We start from the raw sequence: 19366 nt of genomic DNA, 5'->3' as shown, positions 1-19366 counted from the left end.
AGTTCCGCATTTCAGTAGGATTTTACAGGTTAAACATAGTCAGACTGTGTGACCCAAGCACTATGCTTCTCTCGTACAATCACAGCTTACAGACGTGATTACCAGGCTTGGCCAGTAAACTCTATGGTGGCTATTCAATGCTTGCACAGAAAATTTTTGACTGGCCCACCTACCATGTTTTCTGAAATTTAGCCATTTCCCCCTTCGTGACGATGAATTTCAATTGAACTTTTCATCTGAAATGATACCGTCAAGGTTGACCATCGGATCTAACATCTGGTGGACCTTCAAGATGGAAATACGAAAGTCTGTCTTCACCCAGGCTGATTTCTTCCATTGTTTCTTCCTTCAAAGAAGGCACTTGGTTAATTTATTGAGGAAGGAGGCATCGAGGAAAATAACAGTTTTGTGCAAAGATGGTGATTTAAGAAGACACCTGAAAAGGTTATTGAATGCAAGCAGGGCTGATGAGGAGAGATATCTGGTTAGCAAAGTAAATCACTAGGTAAAGGTTTCCCTGTCCAGTTGTGTCCGACTTTGGGATATGGTTCTTATCTCTCTTTCTTGGTTAAGGGAGCCAGCGTTGTCCGAAGACAATTTCCGTGATTATGTAGCCAACATGACTATATGCCATGACTATTCCATGACTAGTGCCATGGAATACTGTAACTTTCCCACCGAAGTGGTACCTATTAATCTACTCACATTTGCTTGCTTTTGAACTGCTAGGAAGGCAGGAGCTGAGGCAAGAATAGGAACTCATCCTGTTGTGCAGAGCTCGGGTCTCGAACCTGGGCTGTCAGCTCTCCCAGCTCTGCTTCTTTAACCACTGAGCTCCCTTTGATGAGGAAAGATACCTGGTTAGCCAGGTGAATCACTAGATCTGGCTTAATCTCTCGGGAACAATTTTGGTAAGAGACAACGTGCAGGTAATCATATGGAAATGCTGGATGTGGCATTCTAATTGTCTCTTAAGATGGAAGCTGATTCCTCTCATTAATTCCTCTATCTTGTGACAAAGATGTTGATTTTTTAAAAAAAGTAGTTAAAAGTCACTGAACTTGAAAACAAACCTGTTGCTGGTATAAGGCTTAAGTGGCATAACTTGGCACCAGAGTTATGTATACTTAAGAAGTAGGGCAGGAATGGGCTTCAAAAAATTTAGCAACTGGTCCTCTGTCCAGTTGCTGGGTGGGCCGTGGTGGGTGTGGCCTCCTGCACCATGGCAGAAGGGCTGTTTTCACCCTCCCTGGGCTCCAGAGGGCATAAAAACCCGAGCCCAGGAGTTTACCCTGATTTATGTGTTGTGTTTATTTGTATCCCAGCTTTATTACTTTTACAAATAACTCCAGGCAGCAAACATATCCAATACTTCCTCCTCCTTTTTCCCCATAACAACAACCCTGTGAGGTGGCTTGGACTGAGAGAACTGGCTTTCATAGCTAAGGTGGGACTTGAACTCGCAGTCTTTCATTTTCTAGCTTACTGCCAAAACCACCAGGTTATATATAGTAATACAGGAAGTTTGCTGTTTCTTGGATAGCCAGAGAAAAGAAATCCTTTCCATTCAGTCTGGACAATTCCAAGACTAGAAACAGCACTAAGAATGTTTTAGTGCATATCAAACCATTAACCATTTGTGCACCAAGAAAGAACCAGGTTGCTTGCCAAAAAAAAGTAGCTCAGTAGGCAGGACATTCAACTCTGCAAACCCATCCCTTTAATTAGGATTAAACATAGACTAAGCCTACATGATACGGTCAATACCATGTTTCGTTTACAATGTTTATTTGCAAGACATGATTATCTGTAATATGGGCATAAATTCTGGGATCACATGGGAAATCTTTGAAGAGCCCACATCAACTTGCAGATAGTCCTTGAATTACAATGGTAATGGAGCCCACAATTTTAGTCGTAATTTGTATTAGGTGGGTCAGCACATGTCCATGACCGATTTTACTATGATTTTTTTGTAGCGGTCGTTAAGCAAATCTATTGTTCACTATAAGGTGTGGGGTTTTGTGGTTTTTTTGCCAGTTTCCAGCAAAAAAAAACCACACTGTAAATTGTGCTCATGTGACTGCAGGGCACTGCAAATAGCCATAAATGCTGGCCAGTTGCCAAGGTCCCAAAATGCAGACCATGTGACATTAGAACTTTGAATCTGGATTGTAAGCAACTTTGGGAGAAGTCTGTTGTAGCTTCAGGTAGTTGCTAAGTGGCTATAAGTGAAGGACTACCTGTAGTTGGAAATTAACAAATTTCCTCCTCCAGTTGGAGTTGACTGCCAGATGACGTGTTAATCCTAAACGACCCCATTAAGATGATTGCTTGATCCTTAGTGCAACCCAATGATGTGCCACAGCCATTATTTATACTATTTTCCATTCTCAAGTTCTCCATCTGGTCGCCTGTGGTTGAGTTGTAGGACAAGAGGATTTCCACGTGGCACCAGGCTGTGGAAATCTCTGTCTAAAGCTCCTTTATTGTCTTTGAACAGCCAGTTCTTTACATGCCCCTTTGCTGAATCATCAAATATATTTATTCTGAAATACATTTATTTTGTTTTGCCAAAGTGCCACTCTGGTCCAAGTTTTCATTCCCTTGTCTAAAGTTTTTGGATGACATTAACTTTTAGACTTCCCTCTTTTTTTCCCCCTTTAAGGATTTCAGTAGTTGCTTTGGGTTAAATTGGTTTAAGCTATTTCGGAGGCCTAGCTATTCTGAAACAGAATTAAAACACAAGCAAATAGGTTGATCCACAAAGCTAACTTTGCTCTCACCCATCACAGCGAAGATGTTCTGTCTGTCTTGTATTATATTTCTTCAGACTTTAATGAGCTCATCTAGAATTAATTTTGCCTCCTAATTTTTTTTATCCAGAGAGTCCTTGACTTACAACCACAATTGAGCCCAAAATTTTGCCCTATTTTCTCTCTGGCAACACTTGTTAAGTGACTCACTGCAGGTGTTAAGTTTTCAGAGCTGAAGAAGCTTCTTGGGTGACAAGTGAAACGTCTTCAAAGAAAAACCAGAAAGTCTTGAAAAAGCACCTATTCAGATACAGTGTGGTTCAGATTTTGATCTAACTTTCTAGCGGGGAAAATTGGATCACCATGTCAATGTTCTGAGTAATGCACCCATTGAAAGCAGGACTCCGAGGCAGGGAGGTTCCTCAAAGAAGATGAGTGATGACCCGGGGCGTGGCACAAAGGCAAACACAGTCAGTGAATAAGAATGAGTTTCTTTTTCAGCTTCAACTTTGCCCCCCAATGACCCGGTTACCTTCCAGTCTGGAGAAAAACTCTCCCACAAACCTGCACCAGCCTTTGGCTACAGATATTCCAGTCCAAACATTGTAAATTGAAAACTTTAAACTATAAATCCATCAAAGCAAGATAAGGTAATTAAATCAGGCAGAGCAAGATAAGGAGTTCCAGAAATGAAGTAACCAAGCAGTAAATAAAACCAGTTGCGGGGATGCCAGGAACTCAAATAACCACAGCCAAACACAAGATAAACTCAAGGTTTGTTCCTGAAAAATGCCCCTCCCAAACTGCCTCTCCTTTAAACTCCCTTCCCAGGTGTGCCTTGTGAGGGGAATCAGGGCCCTTCCCTCGTAAGCCACACAACCCACGTTGCTCTCTTCTCCATTCTTCCCTGCGTGCCCTAGGATGAAGAAGGGGTGGGCCTTGGTCTTCCTCTGAACTCCCTCTCCCTTGTTTTACCGCTCCCCTGCCTCTGCCCAGCCTGACTTTGCCCTTCCCCAGTTTCCTCCACAGCCAATGGACCTTCTTTTCTGCTCCCTGATGGCTGTTCATCTTCCTCCTCGTATTCACACTCTGACGGGGGCATGACAACATGTTTATTGGAGACATCATCTCGGCACAGCCAGTGAAAACCAACTCTAAAGGTTCCTGTGATTTTCACCTAATTAAAAGAGTAAAACTCCCCATCCCCCATGTGTCACCAGTCACATTATCCAATGAATACAGCTGGCAGGCTCCTCTCCTTCCCCAGCCACCTGTTACGATGACCTTGGTTCCCACCAGAAAACATTTTGCTTTGACTGTAAGCTGAGCTATCTAGATTCCCCCTCCCTTCCCCTCTTTGTGGCAACTATGAGGCAGCACAAGATGGCTTCAGCCAGGTTCGCTTCAGAGTTGACCCACGATGCAACGTATCCATTCAAAAGGGGACACATAGGCAAGCAAAGTTCCTATTAAACCATTGTTTCTCAACCTTGACAACTTTCAGATGTCTGGACTTCAACTCCCAGAATTCCCCATCATAAATGCACACAAGTTCTCAGCTGGGGAGATTCTGGGATTTTGAAGTCCACACATCCAAAAGTTGCCAGTATTGAAAAACACTGTTTTATACAATTCCCTCCCAAAATTCTACTCCATACAAGGCTGGTCATTGTACTGTATACCTGTTGCACGAACAACCATCCAGAGATCATGTGATGCCTACCTTGTGTAGATTCTGCATTTGCAAAGTTGAAGGTTAACTTCGGCTGGTTGAGATTCATGAGGATCTGGTGGCCACTTCTCCAAATGACAAATGGGAGGACTTGACACCTTTTAATCAAACAAGTTAGTCGGATAGGAAGGACGCTACCAGGCGCCTCCTGACTAATGGGACTTTGGAGTGCTCCCTGCTTTAAGCAACCTGATAATCTGAGAAATTCTATGTTTGGCAAGGATTTCCTGAGTACTGAATCCACTGTTTATAGAGCTGTAACAGGACAGAGAAATAATCTTTTCCCTTATCGCGCAATCTAATAAGAGAAAACTCCATTGTGCAGGATATACTAACCCCCAAATGGCTTAGCTGGCCTTGAAGACCTGCATCTGGAATCGAAACATGTTTAAACACAAAATGGATCGCGTGTATTTCCTACCAGCACCACCTTTTCCAGTCTTGGCAAAGTTTTTCTTTTTTTCCTTTTCTAGAAAATAAATTTATTAAAAGTTTGGAAAAGAGTGATAAAAAAAGAGAACAAACTAAAAAGAAAAAGAATAAAGTACAAGCGGCCTCGTACTTAACAAGAGTTCATTTAGTGACTGTTCAAAGTTGCAACAGCGCTGAAAAAAAGTGACTTATGACCGTTTTTCACGCTTGCGACCATGGCAGCATTCCCGGGATCACATGATCAAAATTTGGACAACTGACTCGTATTTATGACAGTCGCAGTGTCCCTGGGGTCTTGCGATCCCCTTTGGTGACCTCCTGACCAGCAAAGTCAATGGGGAAGCCGGATTGACTTAACAACAGTGTTACTAACTTAAAAGCTGCAGTGGTTCACTCAACAATTGTGGCAAGAACGGTCGTAAAATGGGGCAAAGCTGACTTTACAAATGGCTCACTAAGCCACAGAAATGTTGGGCTCAATTGTGGTTGTACGTTGAGGACTACCTGTACAATATTTTTCTACACACACACACAAACACACACACCCTTCCCTCCCACAAGAGGGAACTTGCCACCTTCATCATAGTAAGTGTACAAGTAGTCCTCAACTTACAACCACAATTGAGACCAGAATTTCTATTGCTAAGCATGGTGAGTCATGCCCAACTTTATGACCCTTTTTGCCACTATCAGTAGTCCTTGAGTTATGACTACAATTGAACCCAAAATTTATGTTACTAAGTGAAACGTTTGTTAAAGGAGTTTGTTTGCCCCATTTTGTGACTTTTCTTGTCATGGTTGTTAAGTGAATCACTACATTCATTAAATTAGTAATATGGAATCTAGCTTCCCCATTGACTTTGCTTGTCAGAAGGTCACAAAAGGGGATTTACATGACTCCCTGGGACACTGCAGACGTCATAAATATGAGTCAGTTGCCCATGGGTCTGAATTTTGATCAAATGCTGCAATGGTCATAAGAATGAAAGACAATCATAAGTAGCTTTTTAAAGTGCCGTTGTAACTTTGAACGGTCACTAAATAAACTGTTGTAACTTGAGCATTACCTGTAGTGGTAAGTGAATCACTGCAGTTGTTAAGTAAATCATAGAACTGTTGACAAATTGGGCCTCTCTCACTGGCTTTGCTTGTCAAAAGCCAGCTGGAAAAGTTACAAATAATATTCAGGTGATTCTGGGATGTTGCAACTATCATAAATACATACCGGTTGCCAAGCATCCAAAATGTTGATCCTATGACTATTGGGATGCTACGACAGTCATAGATACAAGGACGGCCATAAGTAACTTTTTTCTGTGCCCTTGTAACTTCGAACAGTTGCTAAATAAAGAGTTGTAAGTCAAGGATTACCTGTAAGCAATTGCATAATCTCTTCCCCTTGTCTTCATTAACAATGAATATAAATATAAAACCTCTTCTTCTCATCATCCATCTCTTCACAATATGCAAATCAAATAAGGAACATCAGTTCCAACCCAATTATCAGCAAAATGTCCCAACAGTCCTCTAAAATATGAATCTTACTTCTTCCTAGTTAGTTAGTTAACTTTATTGATTAGCCCATGGGCCATTATCAAAGTACAGAGTTCCAAACACAAATTATTACAAAAATCCGATTGAAAACAATTTAGAATGGAATCGGAATAAAATACAGTTAAAATGAAATTGGAATAAAATACAATTTAAAACAAAATTGAAATAAATGTACAATTTAAAATGAGGCTGGAATAAAATACAATAATTTAATATACGGATAAATAAAATATGATACCATTGTATTTCAGTACTTCTTCCCAGCATTATCCCTGAGCTGTGGCAGGGTCCGCTTCAATGTTAAAAGGTAAACATTACTTAACGCATATAAAACTCAACTTTCCATCTCTCAACTCTTAGCTGTAACAAAATCCCATTTAAAAGGCCTGAGAGGGTCCCAATAGCCCAATGTAAACAAAACGAAAGAAAATCAAAGTTTAAACATAACAAAAGGAGACGATTTCTCCTTTACAGAAGACAAGCTCCGATGGACCAGTTTTGGCACCGTTCTTATCTGTTCCTTGTCCAAGGAGACCAAAAGGCAACACAAACTACAGTGCTGTAGGATTGGGAAGAAGTAAAAAAAAAAAAAGGCTGATACTGGTCTGGGATTCGAGGATTTGTGCATGCCAGGGTCTCTCTCTCTCTCTCTCTCTCTCTCTCTCTCTCTCTCTCTCTCTCTCTTTCTGAATTAGACTTTGTTACTTTTTTCTGAAAGTAGAGGCACATTGGCTCAGTGGTTAAAGACGCTGAGCTTGTCAGCTGACAGCCCGGTTTGAGACCCAAACACCACGCCCCTGCCCACCTAGCAGTTTGAAATCATGAAAATGTGAGTACATAAATAGGTACCACTTCAGCAGGAAGATAACAGCGGTCCATGTACCTCGGTGTATAGGAAGGGAAGGGGAGGGAAGGGAGGGGAGGGGAGAGGAGAGGAGAGGAGAGGAGAGGAGAGAAAAGAGAAGAGAAGAGAAGAGAAGAGAAGAGAACAATGAGCTGGAAGGGACCTCAGAGGTCTTCTAGTCCAACCCCCTGCTCCAGTAGGAGAACCTATAACATTTCACATAAGTGACTGTCTAGACCTTTTCAGCACCGAGTGCCCAAAGCGCATGCATCCCCCAAATGTGATATGCGCACGTCCCCTGCACATGTGCCACCCTGCATGTGCCCCGCCCCCACACGCATGCGCTTCCCCTGCGTATGCACGTGCATCCCTGCATACACATGTATCGCTGTGCATGCACCCCCAACACATGCACCCCGTCCCCCCACACATGCGCAGTAGAAACCCAAAGACCAGCTGGCTGGTGGGAGACATGTGCATGCAAAGCAGAGCTGAGCTGGGGCCATGGCTCACATGCCCACAAAGAGGGCTCTGCGTGCCACCTCTGGCACACGTGCCACAGGTTCGCCATCACGGGTCTAGATTTTTAAAAACCTCCAGTGATGGGGCACTCACAGCTTCTGGTGGCAGGCTGATCCACTGGTTAATTGTCCTCACAGTCAGCAAGTTTCTCCTCAATTCCAGGTTGTTTCTCTCCTTGATTAGTTTCCAACCATTATTTCTTGTCTTCTCTTTTGATGCTTTGGAGAATAATCTGACCCCCTCTTCTTCTTTGGGGCAGCCCCTCAAGTACTGGAATACTGCTATCATGTCACCCCTAATTCTTCTTTTCTTTAGGCTAGCCAGACCCAAATCCTGCAGCCGTTCTTCTTATGCTTTAGTTTCCAGGCCTTTGATCATCTCAGATCATCTTAATCAGAGATGGGATTCTACCAGTTCGCACCTATTCGCTAGAACCGGTTGTTAACATTCCAAGCAGTTTGGAGAACCGGTTGTTAGAAGAAATTACTGGCCTAATCCTGTAAGGAAGGCAGGAAGGAAACATTCTGGTGTTGCTTGCAGAAACTGCCTCTCTGTTAACCCTTATTACGTTCTTGGCAGGACTAGACTTCCTGTCTCTGGAACTTCTCTGGAGGGTTTTTTTCCCTCCTTTGCTGGTACTTTGCTTGTGTGGAGTGACCATTCAAAGTTACAATGGCACTGAAAAAAGTGACTTAGGACCATTTTTCACACTTAGGACTGTTGCAGCATCCCCACAGTCATGAGAGGCCAGGCGAGGAGATGCGTGCCTCGATGTGAGTAATATTGAGTTGGCCACGCCCATCCAATAACATGACCACCAAGCCACGTCCACCCAGTCACATGACCACCAAACCACGCCCACCAACTAAGCCATGCCCACAGAACCGGTTGTTAAAAAATTTGATTCCCACCCCCGATCTTAATCATTGGGACCGCATGACCACAGAAAGGGTCTTCGGACAATACTGGCTCCCTCAGCTAAAAACACCGACCCCCTAGAGTAAGACACAACTGGACAGGGGAAATCTTTACTTTTACTTTCTGCTGAATCCTACTCATTGCTACTTTTCTTTATAGTTTTGGGACTCCCCTGCCTCCAGAGTGTACCCCTGTCGGGTAGAATTTAAAATCTAGGAAGTAAGAGGCCCTACGGGGCCTAGTTGTTGCCGACTTATAGGGGGCAGTGCTCATCTCTGTTTCAGGGACATTGAGCCAGCGCTGTCCAAAGACACGTGGCCAACATGATATCATGGAGCACTGCTACCTTCCCACTGAAGTGGTACCTATTTATCTATTCACATTTGTATGCTTTGGAACTGCTAGTTTTGGCAGGAGCTGGGGCGAGGATGGGAAAAGCTAGGAAGGTGGCAGACAAATCGCATTTTTCCTGTGAGGCAAAAAAAGAGAGTATTGGGTAATCCCCAACTATATCACCATAAACGCCCATCAGAGTCATTAAGTAGTGACGGTTGTAAAATGGATCACCCACTCAAATTTATGATCTTTTTTTGCAGCAGCAGCCATTAAGTGAACATGGCAATGAAGTGAACTAATGGTCTTCTGGATGGTCAGTTTTACTGAAAACTAAAAGAAGATGCCTATTTTGGAGGGAAGGGCGGTAAAAACATAATAAAACACGCTCATGTGATTGTGGGACACTAGAAACAGCCCTAGATAAAAGCCAATCCAACATATGGTCACATGACCAGGAGCCAGCTACCAGAACCTTAAATCTGGGTCATAAGTCCCTGTGGGGAGATTTATTGTAACTTCAAATGGCTTCTAAGCAATTGGTCATAAGTTGAGGATCTGTATGTTCATAAATGCTCAAGGATTTAATTCTCATTCATTTGGCAATTTATCTTGCATGGACCTGCTATTTATTCTTAGTTCAAAGCTTAATAGTGATTCATAATCTTTTAAAACAGGGGTGTCCAACCTTGGCAACTTTAAGCCTGGAGGACTTCAACTCCCAGAATTCCCCCAGCTTGGCTGGGGAATTCTGGGAGTTGAAGTCCTCCAGGCTTAAAGTTGCCAAGGTTGGACACCCCTGTTTTAAAATGATGGAACATACTGTGTTATTTGTAACCTCATTTGTATTTTACTCTCTTATTCTTTTTGCTTCTCTTATTCCTGTTGCTTTATTTCTTTTCTTAAAATGTCTAAAGAAAATTCTTTAGCATGTCATATACTAGAGTCCATTTTGGCCAGGAGAAGCATGGGCAGTGATTTCTCATACAATAAATTAAAGGATGTTATTTGGGATAGAAAGGTCTTTATGTTGGGCCTCTTTTCCCAATTCAGAGATTTTGAAGAATGTAAGTCTTTGTCTTGGAGTAACATTGCCACCTGGTGGATGCTATGGAAACAAACTAGCTTCCTTTTTTTAAAAAAAAAAAATTAATGTTTAAAAGGAAACAAAAGCTAACGAGAATTAATATAAGTAAAGAAGAAAAGAAAAGAAAGAAAAAGTCTAAAGTGCAAAAATAAAGAAGGGAAAAATAAAAAATAGATTTTCTAGTAGTAGACATTCTTTATAGCAAATATAAGTACAAATATATTCCATCGTTTTAAAACGTCTTTTTGTAGTAACTTCTTTTTACTAATCAAACCGTAATTAATTTCATTTTTTCCTATTTCATGACAAAAATCTATAAGGGGGTTTCCAGTCAACTATAAATAAAAATATTTTCTCTAATTAAACAAGTTAATTTAGCCATCTCTGCCAGTTCCATCATCTTCCTATATTGTGGATAGTGCCAGACCTTTCCATTTTTGAGCATGTAATAATCTTGCCTCCTTCCCAAGCAAAGAGAATGACTGGTCCAAAGTCATTTGGCCAGGCTTCATGGCTAAGGCAGGACTAGAACTCCCAGCCTCCTGGTGATTGGCCCAAAGTTACCCAACTAGCTTTTATGCCTAAGGCAGGATTAGAATTCATGGCTCCTTATCTGTAGCCTGATGCCTTAACCACAACACCAAACTAACTCTCATATTTGGGATACTAATATTTTTATTAGTAGGTAACTATGGGTCCATGGGGTGGGATCAGTATAGAAATGCTTTTTTTAAATGTCTTTGAATCAGTGTTGACTCTTGGCTACTGCCTGGACAGGTCCCTGTGGTTTTGTTGGCAAAATTGTAGAAGTGGCTTGACAATGGATAACTTCCAATCTCAGAAGGCTATAGACTATAAAGTCTTTTAATTCTTGGGCTGAATCCCAGCAAATACAATCCACTGGCTGACAAAGCATTAACAACCTCTCCCCAACTCACTATAACACCAAAGCATTTCGGGATTGCCGACTTTGGAAAGGCTGTTAAGGAAAAAGAGCACCGAAGGTATTTTTAAGCCGTTTTGGTCTCTTAATTGTTGGCAAATGCTTAAAATGTTTAAAAGAAAAGCCCTATGACCTTGCAAAGGGTTGTTTGAAATCAATGGGGAACCGTTTAATCTAGATTAGAACGGCGTTTCTTAACCGTGGCAGCTTGTGTGGACTTTGACTCCCAGAATTCCCCAACCAGCAAGGAAGTTCACGCTTCTTCCAAGGTGCCAAGATTGAGAAATGCTGTTTTAGAGTAAGTCCCCCTCAGATACTGTGGTAATAAAAACAAGGAAGATGGAGGGTTCTTTTATTTTATTTTATTTATTTATTTATTTGATTTGCCAATTGTTTACAAGATAATAAGTATAAGCGTATACATAGTTGTGAATACATGAAATGGGTACATATAAGAAAAATAAAAGAATAAGAGAAACAATAGGACAGGGACGGTAGGCACGTTGGTGCGCTTATGCACGCCCCCTACAGACCCTACAAACCTTGTGATGGAGGTAGGCCTAACCCTCATTAAGTTTTTAAAAGGCTGGATCCCTGCCTAAACACAGAATAAAATCTATGCAGTGTACAGATAGTCCTTGATTAATAATAGTTCATTCAGTGACCATTCAAAGTTATGAAAAAAGTGATTTATGACCGTTTTTCACACTTACAATCGTTGCGGCATCCCCAGGGTCACATGATCAAAATTCAGATGCTTAGCAACTGACTCCTATTTATGACGGTTGCAGTGTCCTGGGGTCATATGATCCTTTTGTGACCTGGCAAGCAAAATCAATGGGGAAAGCCAGATTCATTGAACAGCCGGGTTATTAACAACGGCCGTGATTCGCTTAACAGCTGTGGCAAGAAAAGTCATAAAACGGGGCAAAATTCATTTAATTCATTGTCTTGCTTAGTAACATAAATGTTGTGCTCAATTATGGCCGTAAGTTGAAGATTACCTGTAAAGCGACTGGGTTTTTAATTTGAAGCATGGATAACTTTTCTCTTTGATGTGAATGGCTCCCCAGGGATGAGACTAGCTTCATATTGCCTACTCACTCTTTCCTCAAACTGAGGTTGTCTGGATGAGGGCTAGTGAATCTAAGGACCCAAACACGTTTGAAGGATACCACGTTTGAGCCACCAAACTGCACCTGTACATTTAGAAGATTCTAAATTCAGATTTTCCTCCTTTCCCTCCCATCTTTCTTTGGCTAGAATTGGCCGATAGCTCTGGGCTGTGGCCCTTGCAAGTCCACCATTCTTTTTCAAAAGACAGGGGTGTCCAGAGAAGGTGACGTATTTTTTTTTCCTTCATCTCACATCACCTTGACAATGCTGCCTTGTTCGGATGATCTTGAAAGCTCATTCTTTTCCAAAGTATCAAAAAGCAGAAGAACGTATTGAAATCAATTGCCTTGGGAAGGCCTTTTTCCAAACACAAAATAAAAGGGGGGGAAAAAAAACCTTGCTTAAGCATACATGTTTTGGCTGCGTTATTATAGTACAAGAACTTAATGGACAAAGATTTTGGGGGGGATATTTATGTGATCCTCACTAGAGCCGTAAATGAGACAAATGTTTGATGTGCAGTTCAACTCAAAATTTCCACTAACAACAAAAATCATTCAAGAGACCATTTGGGGTTTTTTTCCTATATAAAAATATTTTTAAAAGTCGTCTTAGCTCTTTTATGCCAACTTGGAGTTCATTCCACCAATGGCATTGGCCTCCTTCTGCTGGCATTTGATTTGCTTAAGTGGTTTTATATTAGTTGAAGGAAAAAAATTAGCACGGGCCAAACCTTTGAAAACATTATGGAGTGATGCTGGATCTTAGACCTGGATTAAAATAGGAATACAGAGATGAAGTAAGGAAAAACAAAACTATTATTGTTGCTAGCCTGCCTTTCTCCCCAGAGGGAATGAAACTTCTAGAGATTCCTCTATGATTTTTTTTCTTTAAAAAGTTTCTTAATCAGAAGACGTGATAGGAAATGAGTTTCAGTTTTGCACTATTGAACAGAAATACAAAGCATCTCCTCTGAACACCGTTTTCCAGTGCTAATGTGCTAATTGTTGTTTTAAGGGACTTTGATTTCTACAGCTAACTTGTGACACTCCTGAATATTGTCATTTAGAAATGGAAGCCAATAATGTTGAAATTTGGAAGTCGAGTCTGAGTTTGTCATGTCACCAAATAGAAATCTTGCAAAGCCCTCAAATTGTCTCAGAGAGATTCAAGTTTATAGACATGTCAAATTCAGTGTTATATGTATGTGAAACATCTCAAATTCGAAAGATTATTCTCACCTTAAAGCTGAGCTGTTTTGAGATCAGAACAGTGTTAGAAAATTTCCAACATGTTGAGTTTTTGATGTTCTCAGAATTTGGTTGTTTTCTTACCATTACCAGGTTAGGTCAAAACAAAACAAACAACTGAGTTATGAGACAATCAATAATTCAACTGGTCAACCTTGAGGTACATATCTTCTCTCCTGTTGGACCTTCTGATAGGATCCAAGTGGCCCATTTTATGCTTGAAGCCGCTGTTTTGAGCTCAAAATGGTTCCAAATATTATCCACAACCCAGAAGACCCGTTTGAAGAGTCTTCTTGCTTTAGAGAGTTTTGCTTTGGCAGCAAGTTCCCTCAGGGCCCTCCCGTGTCAGGAAAAGAGTTGAGGACTGCCTATCTCTGAAAGTCAAAGCTTGCCTTCTTTGGCCTCTGCCAAGATGCTCAGCCTGCCTTGAGTGATGGGTCCTTCATGTCTTCACAGATATGCCTCCACTGCTGCCGATGGACCTCAAGGGTGAACCTGGACCACCGGGAAAGCCAGGCCCAAGAGGACCACCTGGACCGCCAGGCTATCCTGGGAAACCGGGCACCGGGAAACCAGGACTTCATGGGCAACCTGGACCTGCTGGGCCCCCTGGCTTTTCTGGTATTGGCAAACCTGGTCTTCCAGGACTTCCGGGCAAGGCTGGCATGAAGGGGATGCCAGGGCCAGCAGGGGAGATTGGCCCACGAGGAGACCAAGGACTGCGGGGCTGGCCAGGGCCACCAGGATTGCCTGGGCCTGCTGGGCTCACTGTGAATGGAAAACCAGGGCCAAATGGGGCTCCGGGGCTCCCTGGATTCCGGGGAGAACCTGGGCCCAAAGGAGAACCCGGCCTGCGAGGCGAGCGTGGAGCAAAGGGCGAGAATGGCGTGGGGATGCCCGGATTGACAGGCCCCCGAGGGAATGGGGGGCTGCCTGGCCCTGCAGGGCCTCCAGGGCCTTCTGGCCTTGGAAAACCTGGCCTGGATGGGTTGCCCGGGACTCCGGGGAACAAAGGGGACTTGGGGCTTCCGGGCGAGCCAGGGCTGAGTGGACAACCTGGGCCTATGGGCCCTCGTGGTCCTCCAGGGGTGGATGGCACCGGACTGCCTGGCATAGCTGGCATGCCGGGTCTGCCAGGCCCTTTGGGGCCCAAGGGTGAACCTGGCCTGCGTGGCCTTCCAGGGCTGCCCGGCACTACAGGGTATGGGAAACCAGGGCTCCCTGGCTTCAAGGGGGACCGTGGGCAACCGGGAGTGCCAGGAATAATCGGGGATAAAGGGGAGCCCGGGATGGATGGAGAGCCAGGGGAGATGGGGCCCCAGGGCCTGGTTGGGGTCCCTGGCCCTCAGGGTATCATGGGTTTGCCAGGCAAGCATGGGCTCCCCGGCGCGAAAGGGGAAGTAGGGCCAAGTGGGCCTATAGGACCCCCAGGCCTGCGGGGAGACCAGGGACCCAATGGTTTTGTGGGCAAGCCGGGGATTCCTGGGGAGAGAGGGCTTCCCGGTGCCACAGGGATGCCCGGCCCAATGGGCCCCAAGGGGGAAGGTGGCTTCATGGGTCTTCCTGGGGCTCCAGGCCCTTCTGGGCTCCATGGGTCAAAGGGAGACTCCGGGATCCCAGGCCAACCAGGCCTCAGAGGCCCTTCGGGAATACCAGGTTTACAAGGCCCCTTGGGTCCCATGGGCCCTCAAGGTTTGAAAGGCCTGAAAGGTGAACCTGGGCTCCCAGGGGCCCCTGGGATCAGCCGAGTTGGAGAGCCAGGCATGATAGGTCCCGCTGGCCCTCCGGGGGTTCCTGGAAACCCTGGAATCATTGGGCTCCCAGGGAGCCCGGGACCTCCAGGTCCACCTGGGGCCCCAGGAGTGCTGCCTGCCACAGAGTTTCAGGGCCACCACTTACCCAACGGAAACGTTGACGGAGCAGTGTTGGGGAACGGCAAGCCTGGGAAACCCCAGTTCGGTCGAGGGGAACTCTCTGCCCAAATGTTGCCAGCTTTCACCGCCATCCTGAGTTCCCCTTTCCCAGCCTCAGGAATGCCCGTAAAATTCGACAGGACTTTGTACAATGGGCAGAACAGCTATAACCCAGGAACGGGCATCTTCACTTGCCCTATTTCTGGCATCTATTACTTCGCCTATCACGTCCACGTGAAAGGAACCAACGTCTGGGTGGCCCTTTACAAAAACAACGTGCCGGCCACCTACACTTACGATGAGTACAAAAAAGGCTATTTAGACCAAGCGTCGGGCAGCGCCGTGCTTGAACTCAAGGAAAGCGACCAAGTTTGGATCCAGATGCCGTCAGACCAAGCCAACGGTCTGTACTCCACTGAATACATCCATTCGTCTTTTTCCGGATTCCTTCTCTGCCCCACATAACAGCCGTTGGGAGTTGCTCTTTTCTCCCCTTGAGTCATAAACTTGTCTTTTTTGGAAAATAAAAAATAAAAAAATAGGAAAGTCACTGGGAAGAATTGTGCGAGCCACGATCGCTTTGACCCAGCCAAGGCGAGCATCCGGGAAAGAGAATCTGTTGTTGCTGGACATCCTGCGGATTTGGAATTTGATTTATCCTTAGGACGGCATGGCCTGGCAAGACCACAGATGCTGCCCGTCACGTCTTTGGGGCCCTTGAAAGTCTGAAAGGGTTGGGAAAGCTGTGCCAACAAATGTCACCTTTAACGTTGTGGGTTTTCTTTCTTTTTTTAAATCAGCTTAAGGCACCTCCTTCCCTTTGTGTTAGTTCTTTTAAAATGTGATTTCGGTCGACGCCTGAGACATAACGAAGACCCAGAAGGGTGAATTATGAAATTGTGAAATGCTTTGCTCTAAGCATCTTTCATGCAAGGCTCTGTGTATCTTTAAAGCATCCCATTCGGTGTTTATGGGAAAAGGGATGACAAAGGAACTCTTGATTTCAAGCCATACAGAGACTTCTAAAATCAACTGGAAAAAGCCGGACTCTGTAAATCATGCGTTTAATAGCCCAGGGTTATATAAACCGGTCAAATGTCCATTAGGTGCAAGGCAGTAGTTTAAATAAATAAATATATTTCTATGGATATCTGAGTATTAAAGCGCTGCAGATATTGCTAATTTTATATATATATATATATATATATATAAAAGACTGAATTGTGTTAAGTTCAAACACCTTGTTACCATGTTTCCTCAGGATCTGCAGACTGTTGATGAAGGTGGCAGTACCAAACTCAATATTTGATATCTCTTCTTTTTAAGTAAAATTCTTCAGCATAATTTCCACAATAGTGCTAAGTAATATTTTTCTTAATATTAGCTCCTTTAAAGGACATTTTGAGTAGTGCAATATCCTTTTTTAAAAAAAAAAGATGCAAAGTTTAGGCTTCTAGTTTTTGCATTGTTTTTTAAAGTAGCCATCTGTACCCCTTAAATACAAAAAAGAGGGTTTTGTCATCCGAAGAAATGAAAAATATACACTAAGGATTACTTTCTGCATGAATTGTGGACAACATAGATGGATTTAATTAACTATTCTTTTTATAGATCCTGAAATGGCCAGAGCAGCTTATCAGATTTATTGTAAACATATATACGTTTAAACAACTCAAACTGTAACAACAATTGCAATCAACGCTGAATTTGTTGACAAACATTCCAGGTTGCCACAAGTGAAAAACATCACACCTTGGACTGTAAAAAGAGCAACAAAAGAAAACTGCTGGGGAATAAAATATTTGGGTCATCTGCTATTACAAATATTATACCAACTGCGTTTTTTCCCCCTTCCATCCTTTTTTTTTTTTTAAAAAAAATCTAATTCCATCTGGTTGTTTTATAAATTCCTGAAGATGACAATAATCCTAACGGCACACTCTACATGCAAAATAACTTCTTTATTTTCACCCTTGGTTTGCCTCAGGCTAAAATTGAAGGAGCCACGGGAAGGGCACATTTTCTGTGTGCCTAATACTCAAAAGGCCAATTTTAGAGGCTTCCGTTCTTGTTTCAAGTGTATTTTCCTGTGGAGAACAGCCTTTTGGTTCAACTCATGACACCATTCAAAGAAAATACGTTCCAGTTTAGCAAAATCTGAAGGAGGGGGAAAAAATGAAGCATTCTAAGAGCAGAAGAGAATCACATAAATCCAGGTTTTTGCTCTAGGTGCCCAGAGCATCATTTATTTATAACATGCTCTACTGCACATTAAAAAAAAAAAAATCTCTTTCTATGTATACAGGTAGTGCTTGACTTACGACCACAGTTGAGCCCCAAATTTTCTGATGCTAAGACAGTTATGTGAGTTTTGCCCTTTTATGACCTTCCTTGTCACAATTGTAACCCCGGTTGTTAAATGAATCTGGCTTCCCCATTAACTTTGCTCGTCAGTAGTCACAAAAGGGGATTACGTGCCCCGAGACACTGCAACTGTCGTAAGTATGGGTCAGTTGCCAAGCATCAGAATTTGGACCATGGGACCATGGGCGTGCTGCAATGGTCGTAAGTTTGAAAAACGGTCATAAAACACTTTTTTCAGTGTCGGAACTTTGAACGGTCACTAAATGGAATGGTTGTAAGTCAAGGACTCCCCGTATTGGTCATTTGTGCGCTGACAACCACAAAACAAAGTGAGTAGGCAACGTTTTCTCCAATTTCAAAAAACAGGGAAAAGATTTCCAAAGTTTTACAACCTGATTATTTTTTCCTTATAGAAAGCATGACCCTTCTCTGCGTTAATGCATTATAAATGTAACAAAAAAGCAGCGATCACGTACAGGACGATGAAGCATGGGCCAAAGAGGTTTAATCCTTAGCTTATCTGTGCTGAGATTTACAGCATCTAATCTTTTGTCAGAAAAGTCTTGGGTTTTGCATTTGGGAGAACGTGTACAACGTGAGTTTCAGTCAGCCAAAAACACAGGCCTGGAACGCCGTTACACTGTGCATCTTCATATACCATTGGGATATCCTTAAAAAAAAATTGTGCTAGTATCTTTGTTTCTACTATATAGAGGATTTTTTTTTCAGTTTTGTAAATACTTATGTTACGTGCACTGTTCATAGTAAATTTTGTTTTGAAATGCACTCGTTTTGTGATCAGAAACTGGCCTTCACTTCTGAATGGAAATTACACTTGATTGTATTGATCCAACTTCAATAAATCTTATTTTACAGAGATTTATTTGTATATCCAGTTATCACCTGTAAATATACGTGTGTGTATATATATGTATATGTTGGCAACGTATCTACACCTTTAGGTCCATACATTGTGAAAGGGGGGAAAAAAATCAAGATGGCTTATAAGCCAACATGCAGGCAATTCCCTTTCTAGTTAAGGATCAGGTGGCCTGCACTCTTGGGACAGTCCTTGAGGTTCTTTTGGTTAATCAAAACAAGGAGTGAAAAGAATTCCATGGGGGTTGTCATCATTTTTTCAGTGAGTTAAGGCCAGGAGGAAGTCAAATCTAGACATCTGGCCTGGCTTTTCCCAATTTTTTAAAAATCTCTTTAGGATGATGATCTCTTGACCAGCTTTGTTTTTGTCCCACAGTGAGTCTACATGGGTTAATGATACTTTTGCCTGAAATCTTCTATAAAAGGAATTCTTTGTTAAATGAAAAACGTCACTTTGAATCGCTCCTCACTTTGATTTTGGGGTGTCCTTGGTGCTCTCTGAGCTTGTTTTCTTGCAGCCGTTTCTTTACCAAACCAGTTAACATCATCAGTGTTAAAAGGGAATGGGGTTGGTTTGTTTTCCTTTCTATCTTCAGTCCAGAATTTCTTATTTTGTTTTTAAAGTGCTTCTATATTAATGGCCCAGTTTAGCATGCACCTATGTATGAATGCCAAATTGTGCAATGTCTATCTGTACATTTGCTTCTTTTGTGACAAATTAGT

The 19366-nt window shown here is 42.8% G+C and overlaps 1 protein-coding gene across 9 annotated transcripts in view; it reads left to right on the top strand.

Annotated features, from left to right (window-relative positions):
* Positions 1-18643, top strand: part of COL8A2 (collagen type VIII alpha 2 chain) — a 165565-nt gene extending 146922 nt beyond the window's left edge. For all 9 annotated transcript variants that reach the window (XM_087970558.1, XM_087970557.1, XM_087970551.1 and 6 more), the window contains one exon: positions 13944-18643. In XM_087970558.1, the coding sequence (XP_087826684.1) occupies positions 13944-15865 (1922 nt within the window). In that variant the 3' untranslated portion in view covers positions 15866-18643. The remainder of the gene's footprint in view (positions 1-13943) is intronic.
* The last annotated feature ends 723 nt before the right edge of the window (positions 18644-19366 follow it).

This window comes from Notechis scutatus, chromosome 8, assembly GCF_049901735.1.
Source record: "Notechis scutatus isolate UNSWTSFEM ecotype Mainland chromosome 8, rNotScu1.2, whole genome shotgun sequence".
NCBI classification, from domain to species: domain Eukaryota; kingdom Metazoa; phylum Chordata; class Lepidosauria; order Squamata; family Elapidae; genus Notechis; species Notechis scutatus.
This window is presented reverse-complemented; position numbering and strand designations above follow the sequence as displayed.